This window comes from Piliocolobus tephrosceles, chromosome 6 (assembly GCF_002776525.5).
Source record: "Piliocolobus tephrosceles isolate RC106 chromosome 6, ASM277652v3, whole genome shotgun sequence".
Lineage (NCBI taxonomy): Eukaryota > Metazoa > Chordata > Mammalia > Primates > Cercopithecidae > Piliocolobus > Piliocolobus tephrosceles.
In genome coordinates, this window is record NC_045439.1 from 51100035 (window position 1) to 51126627 (window position 26593).

Below are 26593 nucleotides of genomic sequence, written 5' to 3' on the forward strand. Positions count from 1 at the left end.
CAACATAACAAAACCCCATCTCGACTAAAAATACAAAAATGAGCTGGGCGTGGTGGCATGTCCCTATAGTTCCAGTTATTTGGGGGGCTGAGGTGGGAGAATTACTTGAACCCAGGAGGCAGAGGTTGCAGTGAGCTGAGATTGTGCCACGGCACTCCAGCCTGGGTGACAGAGTGAGACCTTGCCTCAAAAACGCAAACAAACAAAAAACCCTGAAGGGTTCTGCTCGGGGAGGCTGAGATCTGGAACTGCACTACTGATGGACCAGAGGATGCCATGCCCAGCATCGCTCGCTTGGCAGGACACACTGGCTGAGTGCTCCGACTCTGGACAGACAGCTCTGAGTTTCATTTCTTGCCTGCCGTTTTTGAGCTATGAGTTTTTGGGCAAGTCACACAGTCTCCCTGAACCTCACTTCCCCCATCTGTAAGATGGAGAGACTGCCGATAGCATCTATTTCATGAATCATGTATGAGGACTAAATGGAATGATGTTTATATATGCATATAAGGTGCCTGAAATATATTCATTGGCTGTTAGCTTTTAATATCAACCATGCCATTTTTCTTATTAAAATTGACATATCGATTAATCAGATTTATTAAATTGTCTAGGAAAGAGAAGTAAAACCATAAACTACTATTAGAAATAGGAAGAGTTAAGCCCCAAAACTGATCCCTTCCATGAGGAAAGCACCTCAGTGCAGATGGTTCAGAAAGAGCTCTTTGACATTTGGCTCACCCTCAAGTTTCCTGTTCATAATCACAGGCGACTTCACATGGGTTGTAACAAGGACATCCTAAATGAAAAGTGAGAAGGACCATCTCGAACAAAAGCAGGGGGAGCTCTCTCAGTGCGCTGAAGGCCCTGTGATGGGTTAACCATCCTGGGGGCAGAGCAAAGCAGTGTCACAGCTTCCCAAGCAGCTATTTTTATCTTGTGTTTTGAGCATCTGACTCAAGCTGGGTAAAAGGGTTCAATTTCTCACTTGGAAAGTTTTCAAAACACCAAAGGATTTGGTCAAGAGGGAAATATACTGACTCCAGCCAAATCTTTTTCTGTGGTCAAAAAAAAAAAAAAAAAAAAAAAAGCCAGCAAAAATTTAATCATAAATTTGCTTCCGGCAATATATGGACCCATTCAGGGGAAGTTGTCATTTGTTTATCAGTAGCAGACAGCAGCTTCCTGCAACCAACAGCAGCTGTCACCCTGCAAAAGGACATCTTTTCATTTTCATGAAGAGTAGTGAAAATTTTAAGGCAAAGCAAATGACAAAATATTTGACTGCATTTATCTGCCTTTTGGCTATTTTTACCCCTGTGCCATGCAAACGCCTTACAGGCTTTCCTGACAACATCTTACTTTTTATTCTAGTCCTGCTTAGCAGCCAAGGCATAGTGTTGTCATTTACATTTTACAGATGGTGAAAGCTGAAACCCTGAAACTTCAGTAACATGAACACAGTGGGGCCAGAACTGGAAACCACTCCATGGTTAATTTAAAACTACCCCAAGTCCCAAGGGAGACACAATGGTCATCAGGGAAATGGGAACAAATACCAGTTCTGTGTGAACTTGGAGCAGGGCAAAGTGGTGACCTAGGAAATCACAGAGTCTAAATGCTGGTTTCCTCCCCAATAAAGAACTTGAGAATATAACACAGCATCATGTGCTTGCAGTGTAAGGATTCTGTTTTCTCAGCTAAGAATGAAGTATGAGATCGCATGCTTATTGGTGCCGTTTACTTCCCACAATTTCTTTTTACATATTTATACTCTGGTTATTTTTTTTCTACAAACCTCTGCCAGACTGTGTAGTTCTCTTCTCATCCAGAGTTACCCTAGTTCTTTTGCTAAAGTACCTGATCCCATTCATTCACTCATAGATCTTACACTGAATGCCTGCCACGGGACCTAGGGCTGGGAACCTGGGGACACAAAGATGAATGAGTCTCAGTACCTAACGTCAAGGGGTTCGGAGGCTACCAGGGAAAACCGACATGTAAAAAGTGTAGGTAGATCTGTGAAGAAATGTCCTGGGAACCACAGAAGTAATTGTCTCTGATGGGTGAGGAAAGGCTTTCTTTTCTCCTTGATACCTCTCCCGAGTGCTTCTGGTTGCCTCACTTTGGCATCTCATCTCTGCCCTGCCCACTCTGCCCAATCCCCCTTGGGTATTGACATTTCAACTAATATCTCCCTCTCTGCACTTCAGATCAGACCTCCAACCCCTGAAGTTATTATTCCAGGTCACAGAGGACAGGTTTGTGCATATAGTACTAATTTTTTCAAATGTCTTAGCCACGAGGAGTTATTTTATAGAGTAAATCACTGCTAATTCTTTAGAGCAAAGCAACATTAAAGTCTTTTTTTTTTTTTTCCTAAAGCACATTCTGAAGATGATAATCTACAAAGAGTACTGAAATGAGAAAGGATCCCTGGGCTTAGCTTGGTACTAATTTTTATCCATTTGATTTATAGAATGGGTAGGTAAGGCAATGTCCTCCTCATCTCTGGATTGGGGATACGCTGACAGCTCCATCCATCAGGCCAGTTGTCAGAGTATAACACTTCACAGAAGCTGTTAAACAAAGGTCCAAATGACTAACACTTCTAGGAGATGAAAAAGAAGAAGTTAACCTTAGTGTCCAGGGAAAAGTATTTTGCTCATCCAGTAGAGAAATGGATGTAGCAGTAAAGTCTTTAGACAAAGGTATTAGAATTTAAAGACAAATTCCAAATACATGCCTGGATTTCTGCTGCCTTTATGATTCTGGAAGCAATTCCTGGTTAAAATACATTGATAAATAATCAGCCAGCAATGTTGATCTCACTGAAACTAGGATCTACCTTCATTAGCAAATTTAAGGATCACTTATGTCCATAAATATAAGGCAGAAGAAATAGAGGGGATATAATCCAAAGTCCACAGTTATGCCTGTCCACCAAGGAGCTGGATTGCAGCTGGTGGTCTTTAACAATGAGGGGCATGAGGAGTACAATGATCATTTACACAGTGACATTAATAGCGTAGTTGGTGAACATTTTATGGTATCTTGAAGAATTTTAGGCACATACAAAACACCCAAAGGACATATTTTAGCTGCTAGGTTTACTATATTTTCTTTCTTTCCTTTCAACGCCTTCAATGCCTTTCAACAGTTTTAGATCCCTCTGAGTTTTAGATCATCCAAGTTCCTCAAGGACAGAGAGAGGTTCCACTAGAGCCTGAGAGACTCACAGAATGACCTATTTTGAAGTCTAGGTCACACAGACAGCAAAAGTATCTCCAGTGATCTGAGAGATCGTGGCCATGGCTTGGGGCCTGGAGAATAGCTTCCAGAATGGGGGCCTATGCAAGCGGGCCCTCAGCCGGCAGATGGCACTGCAGTGTTTGGCAATCTGAACTTCGTGGGTGCTCTTTAATAAGGGCCTTTGCTCATCATTCTACTCAAAGTGCTGTAATTCCCTCTGATTGTCTTCTCTGCCCTCATTTGACTTTGCTGAGTCATTCCATGCTGTGTCATGAAACTCCGTGCTGCCACAGCAGACTCAAAAGAAGCTCTAAACCCTTTGTGGCTGTCGGGATAACTCAACACGGGGGGCAGACTGCCATGCCACGAACCCCAGTGAGTGTGGCTGAGGAGACGGTCTATTTACAGGGGTAGTGCGAACCCGAGGGTGATGAGGGAGACATAGCTTTGGGTGGCTGTAAGCCTCTCAAAGCATTTGAAGACTCCACTCTAAGTGAACTCTCCCCATCCCCACCTCTCTCTCTCTCACTCCCCTGCCCTGACCCAAAGGCTCCAAGTATCCATACTGCATGGTCAGATAGATTCTCCCACAGGAAAGGCTCTAGATGCATGTCAATTTCATAAGCCCCACATAGAAGGGAGCTTTCTATCTCCCAGCTGTGCCTCTCTCACTTTGCATGCAGAAAGAAGGGGATCATAGAGAGGTGGATCACATGCTCCCTAAAGGCAAATGTTCTCCCCTAAAGAGAACCTCTTTGCTCCCACTGTTGGAGTTGGTGTCAAGGTGGAGTGGGGATGGGAAACGATATATTTTTACAATCCTCTCCTAATTTCTAAGGAGGAAGAATCCCAAAGAAGATCCCTTAGTTGCTGAAGGAAGATGGGGGTGTTCAATTGATTCAGGTGGGTGGATGCAAATGAGAAGGGGGAGGACACCGAAATTATTCTACATAATCAGAGGAGGAAAGAGATCAAGAGAAAAACTGGTGGGAGGCAGGGAGGACAGGAGAGGAGACAACCAAGGTGGAGATTTTGATGAAGTGTTGTGTAGTGCAGTGTTTGATATATTTTCTTCTCCATCTATCTTTCCAGAAACAGCCTGGAAAACCAACATTACCAAATAGTGCTTTAGGAGTTCCATTGAGGTGGGGGGAAATGAAATTTGAGGAGGGGTTCAGTCTTGGGGAAGTGTTTGTGCAAGATCAAAAGGCAGGAGCAAGAACTGCCCGGCATGCTAAGCCTGACCTGGCCAAGGCGATATGATTGGTGAAGAGTGAGGGACAGCACCCTGCTTGGGTCTACTATTGTTATGGCCAAGGTCATTTTAGAGTGTCAGGGCCACTCTCTACGCGAGTTATGGGGAGAGACCACAAAGAACCTGGAGAGAGAGCATTTTTCATCCACCTCTGCTACTCTGCTAGTGATCTGAGAACAAAAGGCCCTCCCAGCCTAACGGCAGGAATTGAGTGGGGCTCAGTGGAAGTGTTTGTTTTGATAAGAAGCTATTTTAAAGTCACCATATGTTTGGTTGGATGGTGACACATGGCTGTAAGTGCAACCTGGACCCAGATACTAGCTTAGTCAGTGGTTCTGTACGTGTGGGCCCTGGTCCATAAACAACGATGTCACTTGGGAACGTGATAGAAATGTCAACTCTCAGATGCCAACCAAATGTGCCAAACCAGACACTTGAGAGGTAGGGCCCAGTGACATTGTAAAACAAGTCCCCTTGGTGATCCTGATACATCCTGACATTTGAGAATAACTGGATTATGCAACAATTCTCAATGTTTGGTATCTGAACCCTCAGTAGGGCTTGTCAAACAGAGTCCCAAAATCTCTGGCACAGACACTAGAGATTTTGACTGTGTAAGCCTGGGGTGAGCTTGGCACCCTTTGTTTAATAAGCTCTGCAGTAATTCTGGTTCCCGTCTAAGTTTGGGAACCACTAGAGCAACAGATTAAGAAGAAACTGAGTCCATAGCCTGAAATTATGAGCCAGTGTGGCTGACAAATTAAACCGCTTATTGAAACAATAGAGACCTTCCAGGATAAGTAAAGGAGCTTAATTAATGTTCCCAATTAATACAGGGTGTCCTGCAGCTCATGGAGAGGAAGCTTTGGAGATTATACCCAGGGAAGAATTCTTCATCTTTAAGCTCAAAGCTTGACCCCAGAGAATTCAAGTAGTTATGGAATAAATGGGGCCCCAGGGAGTGACCCAGAGCCTAATTCGTACCTCACAGGGCAGCGGCTGTGGTCCCAAGTGTCCAGTGCAGATAGGGCAGGGCACCCTGCTCCTCCAGGCAGGATCTAGAGTTCAAGAGAAGTCCTTAGAATCACCCAGGAGTTAGGAGGTTGGCACAAATGCAGATTCAGTTTCCTGAGTCCCTCTCAGGCCTGCTGAATCCATTTGCAGGATCAGTGACCAAGAATCTAAATTCCTACTGTGTGCCTTAGCTGTCTGTCATACACGTTCCAATTTCAGAATCATTGATCACCGAGGGTGGTTAGCATCACTTACACTTTGGTGAAAGGCAAGGACTGTCCATGCAGTTCCAGGGTCAAAAGCTTGTGGGCCAGGCACAGTGGCTCACGGCTGTAATCTCAGCACTTTGGGAGGCCGAGGCAGGCGGATCATGAGGTCAGGAGCTTGAGACCAGCCTGACCAACATGGTGAAACCCTGTCTCTACTAAAAATACAAAAATTAGCTGGGTGTGGTGGTGTGTGCTTGTAATCCCAGCTACTCAGGAGATCGAGGCAGGAGAATCACTTGAACCCAGGAGGCGGAGGTTGCAGTGAGCCAAGACTGTGCCACTGCACTCCAGTCTGGGCAACAGGAAAAAAAAAAAAAAAAAAAAAAAAAAAAAAGCTTGTCACCTGGAGGGAGAAGCAAGGAAGATCCATCTCTCACATTTCCACCTTGGGAAGGGCAGTGGGTCCTTGGTTGTGGGTGAGGCCACTTAAAAATTAGTTTCCATGTGTAGGCAAAGCACATAATACTTGAGATATGCACTATGTAGTATTTAAATATATTAAGTATAATATAGCACCATGGTAAGAGTGCCTGTCTTGTATTTAAAATATTCCCAAGAGTGATGGGAAAGAAAGAAAATGCCTTGCCAGCAAGATACCATAAAATTTCCTAGGGAAATTGCTTTGATATAGCTATAATAAGATTTCCCATAATATTTAATTTCCTCATTTCTTGTTCTTTTTTGTTAATCCCATTTTCCTTAGAGTGTCCACTTGAAAAATTCCTTAAATAATAATTAAAAAGAAGTGAGCAGGTGCATGTTTTGGAGACGGTAAGGAACGGGTGCAGTTAGGAAGGTTGGAAAGTCTGTGTTCCATTCTGCAGGGGAGCGTGCAGGAGGAAGAGAAGCCCAGGCCGAAGGGTCGGGAAGGGTTACCAGGGAAAGGAGGGTGAGCCCAATCCCTGAGGTCTCCAGAAGTGTCCCAAAGGAGAACATATCCAAGCATCCTGTTACTATTCTCACTGAGTCACTCTCAAAAACTGAACTGCCCACTCATCAATTTGAATGTTTTTCATCAGTTAACCCAGTCTAACAATAGGTTTTGGAGTATACATGCTTGTGATTTAGAAGTAACCAGACACTTTACATCTTTTCCTAAATATTTGCATGTCTACTTCTATAGCATAGATTTGTAGTATCTTTAAAACACTTTTCTCCCAAGTGCAGCCTCATTAGAAGTCAACCGGCCTTCTGACTAGCATTTCAGACTCTGATTATTATACCAAAATCCATTAAACACATAAAGTCTCTTATTGGAACCTCCAATTAAACCTCAAGTCTCATAAAAGAGAATGAAGTGATTATAGGAAAGTGATCTAATACTATGCGAAGCGTCGGGAATGATAATGCTGGGAATGCATGTGGTGCCTTTTGCCCAAGGAGCTAAAATTAACAAAACCTATTTTTTCCAATTCAAAATGATATAGAAAGGAAAATGTAAATGAAACGACTCGGAGTAAATTCAATATAAAGCTTTCTTTCAAGGTAAACTCATGGGTTAGTTAGTACTAAACAAGTTAATTGCTCCTGGTGGGCCCCAGGGATTGGCTCACTTTCCCTTCCCTAGTACCCACTTCTGACTTTATAACTTGTTCCTTTTAGCCCGAGAGGGCCTTTTGTTCTCAGGTCACTGGTAGAGTAGCAGAGGTGGTTGAAAGACACTATCTCTCTGGGTTCTTTGTGGCCTCTTCCTATAACTCACCTGGAGAGTGGCCCTGACACTTTAAAATGACCTTGGTCATAACAATAATAGACTCAAGTGGAGCGCTGTCCTTCACTCTTTGCTAATTATGTCACGTTGTCCAATTCAGGCTTAGCACATCATCTCCTAAACTTTGTTTAGCGGGGGAGATTTTGATGCTTTTTTTGTTAATTATCTGACCTTGCATATGTCCCAGTTTTTCTACTGTGAAACGGGAATAAGTGTAACTGCCTTACCTAACCCTTGGATATATTGGGTGTAAATGTTTTATGCAATACCGGAGAATCATCATCATCATCACAGTAGAAACCAAGGTGTGGCTGTTCCTTCATTTTTAGGTTTCTAGAGTTTGTGGTGCATTCAGGGGAATCAACACTGTAGTACACTGGCCAGTATCCATGTCCAGTAGGGCAATGGTCCTCACACTAAACTATACCTGAGGACCAACTGGGGATCCTGTTAAAATACAGATTCTTGGGACCTACCCGCAGAGATGTTAGTTCAATGATTTTGAATTGGGCTCAAGAAATCCAGTAATTACGTGTAGACATTGTTAAAGGCACTAGGGTGATGGAAGTGAACAAAGAGACAAAAATCCTTTCATGGTCTATCTGCATTTGTAACAGACCTCCAGGTGACGCTGAGGCCATTAGCTGTACTCTCCCGAGGGCCACACCTTGGCAGTAGCACATGTCAACTAGTGACAAGATCTACCCTCTGCTATGCCAATGGAAACTTCATCACATTTCCAAACTCTGATTCTCCTTCTTTTCCACTGGGACCTACTTCTTGGCCATAATCTTCAGGAATTAGTTTTTACATTCAGGAACAATGGTTCATTGGGGTCCTTCTCAGCAAGTTCATTTACTCCCTTGCTTTTTCATTCCAGTATCACACATTATTAGCCCTGGGTTCCCGCAGAACCTCCTTAGTATCAGAGTCTTTAAGGAGGCTCAGGAAACATCACTTGTTCCAGAGACTTTGGTAACGGGAATCATCAAGAAGATGTCCAGATTTGACTTTCAAGGATCAGAAGACAATTAACTTGATGAGTTCCAACCTAAACCACGAGCTTACCCTTAAGGAAAATTAGCCTTATACTGAACTTACTCCAAGTCATTTCATTTACATTTTCTCTTCTATACCATTTTGAGTTGGGGAAAAATTCACTTCTGTTAATGGCCCACACATCCAGTGGAATGAAGGCTTCATCCTAAAATGTAGTTGATTAATTTCACTAAGTCCTTTGATGCATCAATACTGAAGATGTGTTGGAAACTTAGCTGACCCGGACCAACAGAGCATATGAAGTATAGCTTCACAAGGGCATTGGCTTATTATTATTATTTTTTTAAAAAATCACTTTTTACGTGCAATATCTACCTTGAAAAAGATGTATTAGTAAACAGAGCTGAATTATAAAAATTCTTTTCACTCCAGCAAACCTCAAGTGCCCGAAGCTGACAACAGATGACTCAGTGAGTACAATAAAGGTAGAACAAGGCAACAAGGGCAAGTAAGACTTTAAGTGAGTGAAGGAAATGAAGAACTACAAAAATACCGAATAGACTTCAGGTTTATTGAAAAATGTATCTAGGGAGATTGCTTAAGTTATATTTCATTTAGTCCATATTTTGTTTATTTATGTCCTGCCTCCTTCCTAAAAAGGATTGGAAGCTGCTTATTTATTTTCTGTATCTGGTGTGAGATAACATTTTAAAGAAAAGATCACCGTTTCATTCTTCACCTCCTTCCTCACAAGTTCTCCAACCGTTAAAAAATTTCAAACAGGATAAGGAAAGGACATTACTTCTCTTATGATAAGTTTTCCCATATCCAGAAAAATCTGCCATTTTAATAACTATTTTTTATCAATCTTAGAGATCCTCCCAGCTCCAAATAAACTGAGTCTGTATATAAACATTATGTTCAGAGTTGATGGCAGTGAAATTGTACAACGAAGCATCTTGCTTTATTTCTATTTTTAAAAGTAAATGGGGAACTTTAAAAAAGAAGTCTCCCGTTTTTGAAAACAAGTTTCCTTTTCCATGTCCTTCTAGGCCTTGGCCTTGTGCATACACATTTTCCATACATGCACCTCTCGTGTGCAATCGCTTCACGCAACATTGTATTGGAGGCATTTTGCCCACATTGTTACGCATTTTAACTTTGAAAATGTAAATTGCCATTTTTAATGGCTACATAATTGTCCATAGAGTTGCTGTATCATTAGAATACAGGAAAAGGAAGGGAGATATTTGAGCAGATGGCCACGACACAGTTCAGGAAATGAGTCACATCGCTGTTGTTTACAGTGTGCTGCAGCACTTCATATTCCAGGGAGAGAGGTCTGGCCCCGAAGAGTTGATTACTGTGAGGGCTTATTTATCTGAAATGCATAAGACGGAAGCTGTCCTGGTCTCAAATTTGTTTTGAAGCCACTCTTTATTCATTTCCTGTATTAATATCCTTCAAAGGACAACACGTTCTGCAAAAAGCAGAGTGAACACCTGAAATGAAACAACTCACCCCTGCATTCTGCACAGTGGCTGGGCTGGTAGGTGTGAGGGCTGGGGGCCTCCCGATGCCCCAGTTCTCTCTCTCTCTCTCACACACACACCACCACCACCAGCACTTCAGTGGAGTTACAGTGTACAAGGCGTATAGAATACGAGGCAGCAGCAGAGTGTAGTGGCCACGAGCATGTAGTCTGGAACCAGACCTTGATACTCATGTTCTTCAACCTTAGCCTTTAGCATCTGTAAAAATGAGGTGATAATAATCACTTAAAGTCTTACTTGTCCTTGTTGCTTTGTTCTACCTTTATTTTACTCGCTGAGTCATTTGTTGTCGGCTTTGGGCACTCGAGGTTTGCTGGAGTGAAATTGATTTTTTATAATTCAGCTCTGTTTACTAATAGATCTTTTTAAAGGTAGATATTGCACATAAACAGTGGTTTAAAAAAGAGGATAATAATATCCTCACCCTATGGAGTGAGGATAATGCTTACTCCATAGGGCTATGGTGGGGATTGAATAAGGTAATATCCATAAACATAAAGAACAGGATTTAGCATATGGTAAGCGCCACGTCAGTGCTTATTATATTATCTTGCCACTCACTTCTTTTTTTTTTTTTTTTTTTTTTTGAGACGGAGTGTTGCCCTGTCACCCAGGCTTGAGTGCAATGGCGTGATGTTAGCTCACTGCAACCTCCACCTCCGGGGTTCAAGCAATTCTCCTGCCTCAGTCTCTCAAGTAGCTTGGACTACAGGCATGCGCCACCACGCCCAGCTAATTTTTGTATTTTTAGTAGAGATGGGGTTTCACCATGTTGACCAGGCTGGTATTGAACTCCTGACCTCAAGTGATCCACTCGCCTCAGCCTCCCAGAGTGCTGGGATTACAGGCGTGAGCCACTGCACTTGGCCTCCACTCACTTTTAAGGACAACAGAGCAGAGATCCAACTGCCAAGACAATAACTGGGCATTACCACTCCTTTGATAATAGGAAAGAATAAACTTCCCTGTGCCATCCTGACCACTTCTATCTGTATCCCATAGAGAGAAAAATGACACTTATTTTACAGGAATTTTAACCCAAGGACAATACTTGAGACCCTGTGTGTATATTTTAAGCCCACAACTAAAGAACCACTCCTGGAAGTTTAAGCCTTGGTTCCGACTTCAAGCACATAGTGTGAGTGATACTATTTAGTGAGTACAAAATTCTCTCACCACCATTACTGGCTACAATTCATTCATCACCTACCACCTGCCAGGACTCTCTCTTTCATATAAGTACACCTAGCCCTCACAACAACCTTATAAGGTAGATATTGTTGTTATTATTATTCCCATTTTCTATTTAATAGATGTGGGAACTTGCAGCCAGAAAGATTAAGTGATTTGCCTAAGGCCAAGTGGACTCAGAATTAGAATTTAAATTCGGATCTGGTTAACTCTCAAGTCTATTCTTTTCCCACTGCACCCACTCCTGTTTACTGTGATCTTTGTACAAAGAGGACTTGAGCCTTGGGGGCTTGCACTGCTGATTAAGTAAACTGGCTAATGCCTACAGCTGCTGTGCTGAACAGTTCAGTGCTTCCCACACGTGTCCTGGGCTCCATGCCAGCCCTACAAACCCCCCTGCCTCCTGACACCCACACTCGCTCTTCAGACTCAGCATCTATGCTCCTGACCCTGGCCTGGATTGGATCCTCCACCCTGCTCATGAAAAGAGTAGTGTGAATTTGACATCGAGACAATCAGATAAAGCTGGCTGGTTCTGGTCCTACCTGTCGGCTACCTCCTCCTCTATTCCCATGTCTGGCGACCTTCTGTTTCATCTCAACTGCTCTATCCACTCTTTACCCGCTTCCTGCTGAGTAGGCGTTGAGGTTATACTGGAGATGATGGAGAACCCCGTTTCTTTTCCCTTCCCCCCTACCTGGCACTGGGCATGAGAATCGCTGACTACACTCCTGGAAGTGAGGGGGCGCACACCTCCCTTGGGATGGAGAAGAGTGAACTGAGGTGCATAGGCCTCACTCACGCTGAGCTGCTGTTTGGAACATCAGGCAGAAGGGGCTCACGCTCCAAGCCCACACTGAGATCCAAGCATCATCAAGAACTGATGTTAGGAGTTCTATTGCCCCACACCTCCCCGGCCCCCAAAGATTCAGATTTTGCAACCCTATCTCCTCGCACATCAGAACGTGACCTTATTTGGGAACAGGAAAGAGGTAATTGGTTAAGACGAGGTCGTAGTGGAGTGGCCTTTAATTCAATATGACTTGTGTCCTTATAAAAAAGGGCAAATGGGCCGGGTGCGGTGGCTCACGCCTGTAATCCCAGCACTTCGGGAGGCCGAGGTGGGCGGAACATGACGTCAAGAGATAGAGACCATCCTGGCTAACACGGTGAAACCCTGTCTGTACTAAAAATACAAAAAGTTAGCCGGGCGTGGCGGCCACCTGTAATCCCAGCTACTCAGGAGGCTGAGGCAGGAGAATGGCGTGAACCCAGGAGGCGGAGCTTGCAGTGAGCAGAGATCACGACACTGCACTCCAGCCTGGGCGACAGAGCGAGACTCTGTCTCAAAAAATAAAAACAAAACAAAAAGTGGCAAATGGACACAGACATGCTCACCGAATGCCTTCATGTGAAGATGAAAGATCTGGATGAGGGAGGCCGAGACGGGCGGATCATGAGGTCAGGAGATCGAGACCATCCTGGCTAACACGGTGAAACCCCGTCTCTACCAAAAAATACAAAAAAAAAACTAGCCGGGCGTGGTGGCGGGCGCCTGTAGTCCCAGCTACTCAGGAGGCTGAGGCAGGAGAATGGCGTGAACCCGGGAGGCGGAGCTTGCAGTGAGCTGAGATCCGGCCACTGCACTCCAGCCTGGGTGACAGAGCAAGACTCCGTCTCAAAAAAAAAAGAAAGATCTGGATGATAAGTCTACAAGCTGAGGGATATCCGACTGCCAGCAAGCCACCACAAGCTAGGGGAGGGCACAGGACAGATGCCTCCTCACGGCCCTCAGAAGAAGCCAAATCTGTTGACGCCTCGAGTTGAACTTCTAGCCTCCAGAACTGGGAGAGAATAGCTTTCAGTTGTGTGAGCCACCCGGTTTGTGGTATTTGTCCCAGCAGCCCTAGGAAACTGCTAAGCTGGAGAGATGCTCAAAGGAGTCATGAAAGTGTCTCAGCTCTGGGGTGAGGTAGGGAAAAAATTGAGTCAAGGTTGTGGAAGTGCCTTCTGGATGGGCTGAGGGAGCCTGGTTCATGGACAGGCCCCAAACCCTAGCTGGGGTTCTTCAGAGGGAGTTCGAGACCAGAAACAGCTCACCCTCATCAAATGCCCAATGCCACAGGCCGTCCCTTGTGCCTGCCTGGGGATATGGGAAAAAGTGAGATTTTAAGCCTAGCATCACCTTCATGGTAGGGAGTCATTACAGCTTTCACGGACCTCAGGCACTTTGATTTTTCTGGGCTTCTTCCTGCATTTAAAAAAATAGTTAAAATATTTTATGACTTCGTTGGTGTAAAGACAAGTATAATCTATGCTGGATCAATGACTATATATTTGTTATTATTATATTCATTTTTCTTCTGATTTTAAAAGAAACTAAAATTGAAACATTTTTTTGTTGCACCTATTGTGCCTACCAGATAAGTTGGCCCCGCCCCACAGATAAAATGAGAGAACCATCAGGGATGCAAGCAAGAAAGAAAAAAAAAAAAAGAAGACCTTTGCTGGGTGGTACTGCCGCCAGGAAACTGAGTCTTAAAAAGAACTTTGAGTGAGTATGTTACATTAAGCTCTTTCTCCATCCTTTAAAAGCTCTGCAATTGCTACACAGGTTGCATATTTGTGTCAAAAGGTCCATAGTTGCCTTACATTTTTCCTTTACCTCAGGATGAACCAAAAACATAAATACTTCCAGGTATAGATAAGAGAACCATGCTACATATTGGCTGTCACCACCTGCAAGCGTGTGACCATAAATCCACACCCCTTCTGCTAGGGCAGCTGTTGTACATTGTCACAACCCTACATAAAACATCCCCCATGTACTGTATTATTGGCCTTTCTGATTTACTGTATATACAGTCTGCGAGTTAAATACCAACAGAAGCACCGAAAATATATTCTATTGCAGTCCCTGTCTGAAAACTGCATTGCCCAAATAATATCTGCTCATTCATCATTTTCTTCCCAATATCTGAGTGTCATTCTCTGAAATACATCCCTACAGCCGTGCCCTGTGAAACACCAGCCCAGAGAAGGGGAAGTGGAATCTCCAGCTTCGAGGCCTAGACATTTAAAAAGGGAGGCTGTTCCAAAAATGAGACTAAGCAATTCAAACAGTTGGTATCTGGCTTCCTTTTAAGGGACTTTTACTGGGTTCCCTTAATGTAATACTGGAATCCTTCTTCCTTTTATGCACACCTCCTAGCAATAGGAGTAGAGATAACAAATTGAATATATAAACCCACATAAATGATTCTCCCTACAATTCATTAGGAAGTGTTCTTGTTTACAGACTTCCAATTGATTTCTGTGAGGGATCCAGCGGCATAGATTTCTACTTAGTGACAATCCACTGGAACACACAAATCCAGACGTAAAACTGATTCCCATGTGATATAGTTTGGATCTGTGTCCCCGCCCAAATCTCATGTTGAATTGTAATCCCGTGTTGGAGGTAGGACCTGGTGGAAGGTAACTGGATCTTGGGGGTGGGTTTCTCACGAATGGTTTAGCACCATGCCCCTTGGTCTTGTCCTTGCGACAGTGAGTGAATTCTTGTGAGATCTGGTAGTTTAAAAGTATGTGGCACCTCCCCACTTCTCTCTCTTGCTGCTCCAGCTATGTGACATGCCGCCTCCCCCTTCACCTTCACCATGATTTTAAGTTTCCTAAGGCCTCCCCAGAAGCTGAGCAGATACAGGCATCATGCTTCCTGTAAAGCCTGCTGAACTGTGAGCCAATTCAACCTCTTTTTAAAATAAATTGCCCAGTCTCAGGTATTTCTTTATAGCAATGCAGAACAGGAGAACAGACTAATATACCATTTTATAGGTTATCAATACGAGAATAGGAAGAGTGTAGCAGACATGTACTTGTTTCATAGACTCATCTAGGTTTGAATATCAGCTTTACAACAACTAGACGGACAGTTTTGAGTCCCTGATCCCTCACCTAAAAAATGAAGTCAATGCCAATGCAGGACAAGGTTGACTGGGAATTCAACCTCCATCCCCTCCTTTCTAACAGAACCCTAATTTTGTTTAGGTAACTACTCATCCAGGGCTGGCTTCATGGACATGTGACAGGGCCTCATGCTCAGAAGGGCCCTGTGCTTGGGGAAATGCTCTGCTGTCACCATCTTGAAATGCTTAATAATTTTATCTTAGAAATTCTGGTTTGCAAGTAAGTCTGATGGGACAACACAGCACACAGGGAGCCGAGAAGATAAACATAATATGCACATCTGCTATCTTAGCCATCCCATTTGCTACCTCCATAACATACTTACCTTCTGCTTGCTTTCACTCTTGCTGGACGGCCATCACTGTGGCTTCACTAGAATTCGATGATCATGTTCTGTATCAACATGCCTGTGGTTGAATAGGCAGGAGTACTGACAGCCCTGGGTGGCTATACTTTCCTTTCCAATCATAACTTGCTTAGACACAGAAAGAAGGCAGTGGCATTCTAAGAAACACAAATGATCAAGGAAGCTTTTCATAGCCTTTCTTACTCATGTTACATCTTTGTGTTAGTCAAATACTTATGCTGAAAATGATGGAAGGGAAAGATAAGGCAATCCATGGTTCTTTTATTTCTTTAGGTCCTTCCTTACAATAAGTAGCAATGTAGAGAGTGTTAGCAGAATGTGCACATATCAAGAAATGAAACAAAAATAGTTGAATTAGTTTTGTGCAATATTTCCCTGCTTGGTAAGAATGAAATACTTGTGTATGTATGAGCTACAAACTATGAATTATTTTATTTCACAGATTCACATAGGAATTAAGTTCCCTTACATATGCCAACCACAACCCTGGCTCCAAGTGTGGGAATGATAGCACTGGGGTCATTTCATCCCACTTGCTGGTGATTAGTCCAGGACAGGCATCTCACTCAATTAGACCAATGAGAAGCTTGCTAGGGACTCCTGAGAAAGGTCTGTCTTCTGCTTCCAGAACTGACTCTCTTTATTCCATCTTTCCTACAAAGTGAGGATGAAGCCAACATGCAGAGGAGGGTAGAGTCACAAATTTATTGACACACACACACACAAAAACTTATTAAAAGAATTTGTAGAAAAATAGAACTAAAGCTTCCAGACCAGGCAACCTAAACACTGGTCTCCTGCCGTGAATTCCAGGAATGCGAACCAACTATTTCATTGCTGCTAAATCCAGTTTAAGATGGATTTTCTGTAACTTGATGCTGAAAGCATATTGATAAATGTTTGTTGACTGAGTGGATGAATGAGTACAGCATTATAATCCCTGGCATTGGACTGGCCATGAAAAACTTTATGAATCTTAAAGGAGGAGCCAATCTGACAGCTGAAGAATAAGGAAGAAGGCAGTGCAGGAAGGAAGGGGCACCCTGGTGTGTGCAGGGGTGAGAGGCTGACAAACATTGGGGTCAGAGAGGAATATGGTCTGGAGATGCAAATGGTTCATGCAGGGAGAGCAGGGACCATGGAGTGGCTGCCCTGTGGATTTTCAAGGGTCTGGGATTTTCTCAAGGTCACCAGCATGATTAGTTGTAGGGGAACACCATGCTATGTTTAGAAGTGCTTGGAGTGGGCCGGGCACGGTGGCTCACGCCTGTAATCCCAGCACTTTGGGAGGCCGAGGTGGTCAGATCATGAGGTCAGGAGATCGAGACCATCCTGGCTAACTTGGTGAAACCCCGTTTCTACTAAAAATACAAAAAAATTAGCCGGGTGTGGTGGCGGGCACCTGTAGTCCCAGCTACTCGGGAGGCTGAGGCAGGAGAATGGTGTGAACCCGGGAGGCGGAGTTTGCAGTGAGCTGAGATCACACCACTGCACTCCAGCCTGGGCAACAGAGCAAGAACCTGTCTCACAAAAAAAAAAAAAAAAAAAAAAAAGAAATGCTTGGAGTGGTGAAGAGGTCTGCAGCCGCACAACCATGATAAGATCTTAGGAACTACCTCCTTATTTATACAAAGGTGCTTTACTGAAATATTAATAGCTCAGTTTGGGTTTGACCGAGCTCTGCCTCTCACTAATGGTGCAACCTAAGCAAGTTACTTTATCGTTCTGTTTCTTGGTTCCCTCAAAAGGAAAATGAAAAAGATATGAGCAGTACTTACCACCTCCTTTTCCATGAGCATAGTGAGGTCATCCAGAGTTTGGCACCTGGCAGGAGTTGCATGGATGTTGCTTATTATTATATCTTTTGATTGCCTTACATGGTTCCTTGCAGGGGGAGATTTTTAAAATTTTATTTGGGAGTCCACCATCCCTACACCCTTCCCTCATCTTTTAATGTCTGGAGACTGCTGTCTGCAATTGTAAACCACTCTTTCACCTTCCTGATGTCCACATTACATGTAGCTTATTTTTGCCTTACTGATATTCAAGCTGAAGGAGGATGATGAAGAGGCTCTTGAGACCAAATTCAACACCAGCTAGTCAGCCTCTCTGCCTATCCCCAACAGAGACTGGAGTGGCTCAATTCTACAACTTAGAGTTTGTAGAGGAAAAGCTAAAATCCACACAAGAAATACTTCTGTGGCTGATTTATAAGAATTTTTCAAGTAAATAAAGCATATTTTCACCATTTTCACCATATCATAGAGCACTGTCCATCGTGGTGATGTGTTTCCCCAGGCCATATTTGGGGACATTTGGTATTACCTCCTACAGACTCCTGCACTTCCTTGGCCACAGGAATCAGATATGGACCCTATTAGGGACAGCACGTTTTCTTTAATTTATTCATTCATATTCATTTAATGCCTATTACATGCCAGGTACCATTTGGTGAGCTGCCTTACACAGTTATCTGCATTTTATATATTATGCATGACATAACGGGTGATCTTACACATATGTACTTCTGCATTTCAAATAGCTCGAAGTAAACTACAGAGGGAATATGCAATTTAAACCACAAACTACTCTTAAAAAACTTTCCTTCAAAACTCCAACCAAGAATTGGATAGTTTGTAATTGCACTGATTTCTGACCCCTGGATTAGTCTAATCTTTCTGAAGTGGATATAGAAATATAATTCCAATCAGCACATCATTACTACCAATATTTACAGCTTGCCTTTAAAAAGTAAACAAATTGGAGAAACTAGAAAAATTCTCAACCACCAAGTCCCCAAATTTCCACGAATCTTTAATGTGATAAAAGACATAAAAGTTCTTGGCTGTGGTTTCATACTAGAAGATGATTCAGATGTAGAACATCTGACAAAGATTTAAAAAATACTTGTTTAATGAATATGCAGATTAAGCAGACTCAGCATGGACTAACAAAATCACATATGTTATCAATTATTTGAAACACACAGCACAAACAGCCAATAAACACAGGTAAAACCCCTCAGCGTTGTTGGTAAGATTATGGGGGTGGGGAGAGATTGTTTACAGCTGTTATGTTAATTAAGGCTAAAATGGCTCCATCTGCTACTCCATCGCTCCACTGAGCTACCAACCCTTTTTGCTGCTTGGTTCTAAGTTGACACTGAGCTAGGGAGCCGACACCTAAGTCTCTGGCCTCAGTTGGTTTCCACGTTGAGTAGAACTTGGAGAGGAAGGTCTGGCAGGCTGAGTCACAGACTCTCATTTGAACACATCTCCATCACTCTTAGGCCTGAGATGGCGGTGGGTGGCATGGCAGGATTGCCTTCCCCCATGCAGATGTAGCTGTGGTTGTGGGTAAAAATCTGTGGAGTCATCTTGCTTTATTTTTCCACATAATTTGCATGTAGCACTAATCCCGTGTAGTACACAGTGTAGCCACCAATAGTCAGCTTTGGTTGCAAGATCCTAGAAGAGTGGAGTTTCGGGTTTTTATTTGGTGTCTTTCTTAGGGGCCAAATCAGAGTCACTTTCTGCTAACTGCTGAGACATAGATTAGACCACAGACTGAATATGTTTTATAAAAAATGGGGGGGCTTCTCATGCATCCAGCCTTTAAATATGAGCAAGTGACACTCTGTAGTTTTCTCTATCAGCTCATGTTCCCTAATTATGGTAAAAATCATTCTGTCTAAGATGAAGGCGGGCATAAGAGTAGGGAAGATGTAAAATGCATTATATTCATTACGATACTTAAAGCCATTAGTATGTATCAAAAGTCTTTAATAAAATAAACATCCCAATGCTTTAAAAAGTCAGTGAAAAATCATATTATCCTCCCTTTTGTCTTTTCTTACTCTCTTTTCTGGAGGAACTAAGGAGCAATGAAATATCAAGCAGGTAGTTAAATTTCAAGAGGAAAGATTTGTTGAGCACCTGTCATGCGGTGCACATAGTCCTTTATGCGCAGAGTGCCCCATTGTCTCCCTCATAGAGTCCACAAACCTCCCCTTGCTCTCAACTAGAGACCAGGAGAATTACTGTTCTTTCTAGCCCTGTGATGGAATTGGCAATCCCCTTCTTGAATCCTTCCACCACCCGTCCCCCAACACCATGTCCCACTACGTGACACAATCCTTGAAGAAAGTGGCACATAACTGCAAGCCTCATCCCACATAGAAAACAAGGAGAACAACCATTGACAACTAAGTGTTTCTCTAAAGAGGCAGCAGGGCTCAGGGGCAGAAGACGGTCAGGTGGCGGGGCCTGTTTTATCAGAAGAAAAAGACCAAAGTCGTGACAATGGAATAGATATTCTTCTTTGAGATGAAACTGGGTTAGTGACTCTAAAAAAAAAAAATTAAGGTTTACCTCAGCGGCAAGCTCTCTTAGGAGTAGAGAATGGTCTGAGATTGGGACGCCCCAATTTATCTAATTCTCTGGACCCTTATTATCTTCCTCCAGAGATTATGATACTCAAGACGAGGAAAATTTCTGCAAAGACTGGTTGAAGCGCTGAGGCATTACTCAAATTGCAAGGTGGAGGAAATTGTTGAGGTTACTCTTCTCTTCTTTTGGGGAGGTGTAGAGCTTTCTGAGGGAAGGGGCTAGGCTGTTTGTGAGGCATCAGGGGTGGAGGAGGTGCTAGGAGCCAGTGAGCAGAGAGGGATGGTGGGACATACCCCAGGAAAACAGGTGTCATAGGTAACTGTGTTTAGGTGGTCCTTCCTATTTATGCTGCAGGAGGACAGCTAAGGGAATTGCTAGTGTTGGTTGTTTCAACTTTTATTTCTCCCAGACTCTAATGTCCCTCTCAGAATCGCCTGATGTTTCAGTGAAAAGCCCTTCCTTCCCACCATGCCATCTACACTGTCCATAATGTGCGTGTCCATTCCCAATCATTTTCGGGTGAAGGGCATTGAAACAGATGCCAGTGGCTCTGGAGAACACCAGAAATAAACTTGAGAAGCTCAAGACAGTGTGATACAATTTCTTTATTGCTTCCGTAGGTTAGTGAAGATTCCCCTAATAATGATATGCACAATCTAAGTTATATTCACCTTAACCACCAAGTAAGATTGCAACCGAAGGGGCTGTGAAGTTCTTCTTCCTACATTTCTTTGAAACAGAAATCTCTTTAAAATCATCCAAACGTAGCGGTGAGAGGGCATGTGGAACACTTGAATCCAGGGCTCACAGCAGAAGTAGTCAAGAGTAAGATAAACAGTGTGGTGCGGATCATGCAAGCCCAGCGTGTTGAGGAGCCCAAGATGCTGAAGGCTTTTGTATTGGGAATCATTGTAAAAATGCAAGCAATGATGATGAAACTCACTGAGTGGTTACAAAGTGCCAGGCACTGTTCTAACTGCTGTCCATGTAATAACTCACTTAATAAACAAATATTTTTGCAAATCAAGTGCAAAGAGAATAGAAGAAGTCTATTCATTGTCCCTAATTTCCCTTGCAAGTTATACTAAATAATCAAATGAGCTTCTTCCTTGGTATAATTTATTATTTACTAATCTCTGATGACATCATGAGACAATCAGAAAGAGCCAGCCTCAGACACCAATGTAGCAAGACCAAATCTACTAGATTCTACTAATAATGAGGCTCCCATCCCAGGTTCCCAGGATCACAGCCTATTGCAGAAATGACTAGCAGTCTCTCAGTGGTATAGATTTGAAATAGGTTGAAATAATGTTCTGTTGTTTGAGCAACATAAATGGAAGCAGCATTGCTAAATAAGCTATCTTTCAATCAAAACCAATGTAACTACGTTTTCCTGTTTACAATTCATTAACTTTAAAAGCATGGTATTATACAAAACATGGAAGTCATGAATTAAAATCCCCACAATCAAATTAGACTCTGAATGTCTGGGACATTTAAAAGACAATGTATGGGGTTGCCATGGTAACTCATCAACTTGTAATTCTGTACCTTTCAGAGTGAAAACCTAGAAAGGAGAAGACAAGCAATTTGGGGAGATACCAGCACCAGAAATTGAGTTCATCTGTGACTTAAGCTCTCTGTGATTTTGTTTACCAGCTATTCATCATGTGGATAAAAAATAGTAAAAAGACAAAAAAGATTCACATTTCAAGGCTCCCTAAAATTGCCAGTTCCACTCTACAGCTGATTCTCAGCACAGGAGGAAACGGGACTAGAATGCTGGGAGATGACACTGTCATCAAACAGTGAGCTCCAAGGAGAAGCATAATTGTTACTTCTCAATGGTAGGAGGCAGGTGCTTCCCCCAGTGGAAGGATGCTGTTTAATCCTTAGGTTAGAGCCCAGCTTCAACTCAGTGTCACAGGTCAATTACCACCCTCCAACTGAGGGGCGGCATGAACCATATTTACGCACGGGCGTATGCTCCCTCCTCAGCACTTCTGTACATTCAGAGGTCCTGTATGGGATGCCGATAACTCACACCCTTCCAGGGCTGCTAGAGATCATATGACTGACCATCAACTTTGATTTTGACCCATTTGTCAACAACAACACAATTGATGACAACTTTTTTAGGCCTTTTTGTAACTCTTTGCTTTCTCTCTCACCTTATTTAGAAGGCATTGAATCTAGGTTCTCTAAGACTGTTTTCCCCACTCTCACACCTGTCCCGGTTTCTCTGTTTAAAATATTTGTATGAAAACTGATAGATTATAAAATATTTGTATGAAAACTGATAGATTATAAAATATTTGTATGAAAACTGATAGATTATAAAGTCTACTTCCTAAGCAGGTAAGTTGCCTAATGTGGTCAGGAAATGCGAACAACTATAATAATCGTGAGGACATTATTAATGGCAGGGATTTATGTCACTTAGCTTTTAAAATTCCAAAAGATGAGGAATAATAGAATCAATTGCATGGGTGTTGTCAACGGTGCTGAGTTATGTTTCAGTGGAGGCGACTTTTCCCCTGCCCAGGAACATTGGTGGTTGGGGGTCTTATGTAAAGTCAGTGATGGCAGAGTTGTGATAAAGTGAGGGCCAGAGAAGTGTTCTCTTTTTAGATGATGTGTAAGTGTGATAAATATGTTTAGAATGTAGATACAGATAACACATTAGCAAACAAAGTAAATAATTAAGTAAATAATTAATGTTTTAGTTATCTAGACAATTCCAGTGTTTATTGGAGTTACACTGGATTCTATTTCATTTATTGGGAATTTACTTAACTTCCTAACTTTGCACTGGAGAATTATTTATGAAGCAACTAATGAGACCTGGATAGAGGCATCAATGCTAAATTAACTGGCCATGCTTGAACCAAAGGGTTCTACCTGGGAGCAGTCTACTTTTCAACACAAACCAGCAGCTACATGCTGATAAGCCACAGCGGTAAGAAAAGTGGTTCTATTCTATAAATGGCATATGTTGCCTTCTATGACAAGGCATGAAAATGTGCCTTTTCATGCCAGGCACCTTCCCTGATAATGGATCACTTTCTATCTTAGTTTCTACAAAATTACCTCTAGTCCCCTCAGACCACATTAATCAGAGGAAAGACTTCACTGAAATTAGCTTGCTATAGAAAGTGTTAATGGCTACACAACATTGTGAATGTACTTACTGGCACTGAATTCTACACTTAAAAAAGGCAGTAATCATAAACTGCATGTTATGTGTATCTTATCATAATAAAAATGCTATCATCAAGGCTTTTTATAAGAGTGATATGGTAGTGGGTGTTAGGCTGTTCTCACATTGCTATAAAGAAATACCTGAGACTGGGTAATTTATAAAGAAAACAGGTTTAATTGGCTCCCAGTTCTGCAGGCTACACAGGAAGCATGATGCTGGCATCTGCTCGGCTTCTGGGGAAGCCTCAGGATACTTACAATCATGGCAGAAGGTGAAGGCGGAGCAGGCATGTCACATGGTCAGGGCAGGAGCAAGAGAGGGAGGGGGGAGGTGCCACACACTTTTCAACCATCACATCTCATGAGGACTCACTCAGTACTACTAGGACAGCAGCAAGGTGATGGTTCTAAACCATTCATAAGAAACCCACCCCCATGATCTAATCACCTCCCACCAGGCCCCACCTCCAATACTGGGGATTACAATTCAACATGAGATTTGGGCAAGGACATACACCCAAACTATATCAGGGTGCTAGGGAGGGGAAGTGGGAAAGAAGGGTAAGAGAGCACTGAAAGGGAGCAAAGGAGGGAAAGAGAGAGGAAGGGAGAGAGACAGGGGGAGTGAGTGAGGGAGAGAGGAAAAAAGAGATTAACTGATGAGAATGAGTTTAAGAGTATGGAAGAAGTTTTTTAGGTAGACGAAAATGTGAGGAGTTGCAGTAGACATTTGTGGTGCTTGGCTGCCTAGCATCTGAACACCCTTTCTACTCTGGAGGAATCTCAAGATGAAGCTGAGGGTGGCATTTGGGGAATAAACTGACTCAGGCAGATCTAAGAGAATGCATATGCCTAGGATGCTACATCTTGAGGGAGGGACTAAGATGCAGGTAAGCCAGCTGTGGATGGCTCTGTTGTGTCATTTCCTCTGGTTCTTGCCCATTTTCCTGTTTTTATTTCCAGCCCTCATGTTAATTCTGCAATAAAATCCTTCTGGTAACTTTTTTTCAGCCTAAGTTACTCTATGTTAGTTTCTGTGGTTTGCAATGTTAATACAAACAGAAAACAAATAATTACTCCCATATTGTCAAATTATACATGAAATCAAGTTGAAAATAAAATTTCAACTTTTTTTTTTTTTTTTTTAACAGAATGAGAATCTTAACTGAATTGGTAGCCACAAATCTTCCTCTGTTGTGGCAAAACCATTTGATCTTGCCCATTTTCAGTCAAACAAGGGCTTGAGTAATTAGGAAATAGTTTTCTATTCTACCACAAAATCCAGACTCCCTGGAAGATCAGAAGGACTGATTTCATGCTTTCTCTCTTTTTGTTATGGCTTCTTCAAAGTTGCAGTAGGAATTCCCAAAGAAGAGGCTGTCTTTTCCCTAACAGCCTTACTAATGAGAGCCAGCAGCAGGGACATTATCTAGTGGACCCTGGGCTATTCCTCCAGCGTGAGACAAAAAAGGGCTGACTAGGACCCAGGCTCCAAACCACAGAGCCCCATGCTGAGAAGCAACCTCATTCCCACTTGGGAGGGCAGGTGAGGGGATGGTTTCTCTCCTAGCATAAAGTCTTCATCTCTTTCTTTGAGTTTATCAACCTTGATAGTCAAGACAGTTCTGAAGAAATTGTGGAGCCCTGGTATGGTTTGACTGTGTCCCCACCCAAATCTCATCTTGAATTCCCACATGTGGGAGGGACCTGGTGGGAGGTAACTGAATCATGGGGGTAGGTCTTTCCTGTGCTGTTCTCGTGACAGTGAGTAAGTGTCAGGAGATCTGATGGCTTTATAAGATGGAGTTTCCCTGCACAAGCTCGCTGTCTCTTTGCCTGCTGCCATCCACGTAAGACGTGACTTGCTCCTCCTTGCCTTCTGCCACGATTGTGAGGTTTCCCCAGCCATGTGGAACTATAAGTCCCTTAAACCTATTTTTCTTCCCAGTCTCGGATATGTCTTTATCAGCAACATGAAAATGGACTAACACAAGCCCAGAAGCGCCCAAACCCAAAATGTCTGTGTAGCAGCATCATCTCTGACTGTGGGTTGACCAATGGTTGTTTCTGTTGACTTCTTCTTCACCTCCTCTCCTTTCTCCCTGATGATTTGCCCACAGGTGTCAGAAATGAGCTGTGCACCAAAGCTTATTTACATCCTAACTCTAAGACAAACAATGCTTTTTAAAAAGCTACATTATCTCTGAGGATTTCAACCAAAAGGTTGAAATCGGAATCCCAGAAGCCTGTATTGGAATCATTTGGGGTGGGTTTATTTTCTCCTAAATGATGAACATTCACCACCCTTGTCCTCTAGATGTGCACACACCCCCATTAGGATAAGCACTCACTTTTCGTTGAGGTGACCAGGGCAATGTGCAGCAGGTTTTTTTCAGGATGAACAGTTCCTGGCGGGGATTTGCACCCAGCATTGCCTGCTCCACATCCGCATGGTATCCACCAGGCACATGGTGGAAATCCAGAATCCGGGTCCATCCTGGCTCTGCCCCCTCAGCACCAGGTTGCTTGACAGCACCCCAGTTTGCACCTGCAGTTTGAGAATTGAAAGGATTGGGGAGAAAACAGGGTGAGGACATGTCGGCCAACGCAAACAGTCTAGAAAATCATTTGCCAGTGTCATAAGTTCTAGTTGTATGGGGTGTGAGTGTTAATGCTCTCAAAGGACCGCTCTGTAAAATAAATGGGGCTGAATGTTAAACAGTGACAAGTGCATTATGCCTTGCTTCAATTTAAAAAAAAGAGTCTTTTTCTTTCTATAGAAAAAAAAACAAATGCAAATTGAGAACATGAGTGACTTAGAGGTGAGCCGGTTCCTCTCTGAGAAGTTCGAAAGTGTGTACCAAAGTAGAAATCATCATAACTTTGTTAACAGAGGTGTCCGTTTTCTTTCCAAGAGGTATTAGGAGCACTGGGGATTTATATTTGATTTCCTTGCTTTATTTTCTCTCTGCCGATTCTTCTGATGGAGAAAATACGTGGTTATCAGAGAGAAAGAAGAATAAAAGACAATGTTACTATGGAACAGGCTATTACTAAGCCAAGGTTATGATAATGGAGAGAAATAACATTTAGGAGGATATATAGTGATGTCTTACCAAAGTGAAAAAAATAAACAGATTCTGTTATGGACTTGGCACTATCTTTTGGAGAGATGGCACACTTTTTCAATTGCGATTTTATGAGTTTTTTAGAAACTAAAATAACAATTAAAATAATTACATTAGTGCCTACATAGACATGTTTGTGTTGTTTGATACTCTTGAAATATTTTAAGTCCTTTGCATAATCAGATTAAGTAACATGAACACAAAACTCCATAGCTAAAGGCCAGTGTGATCCCAGGAGAGACCAGCATTAGCAAACAAATTAATTCCTGAGTAAACCAGAGAGAAAAGAGTTA

The 26593-nt window shown here is 42.7% G+C and overlaps 1 protein-coding gene across 2 annotated transcripts in view; it reads right to left on the minus strand.

The window, feature by feature from the left end:
- Window positions 1-26593, minus strand: part of TMEM260 (transmembrane protein 260) — a 331945-nt gene that overhangs the window by 299200 nt on the left and 6152 nt on the right. For both annotated transcript variants that reach the window (XM_023231281.3, XM_023231278.3), the window contains exon 2: window positions 25524-25720. In XM_023231281.3, coding sequence (XP_023087049.2) covers window positions 25524-25668 — 145 coding nt within the window. In that variant the 5' untranslated portion in view covers window positions 25669-25720. The remainder of the gene's footprint in view (window positions 1-25523; window positions 25721-26593) is intronic.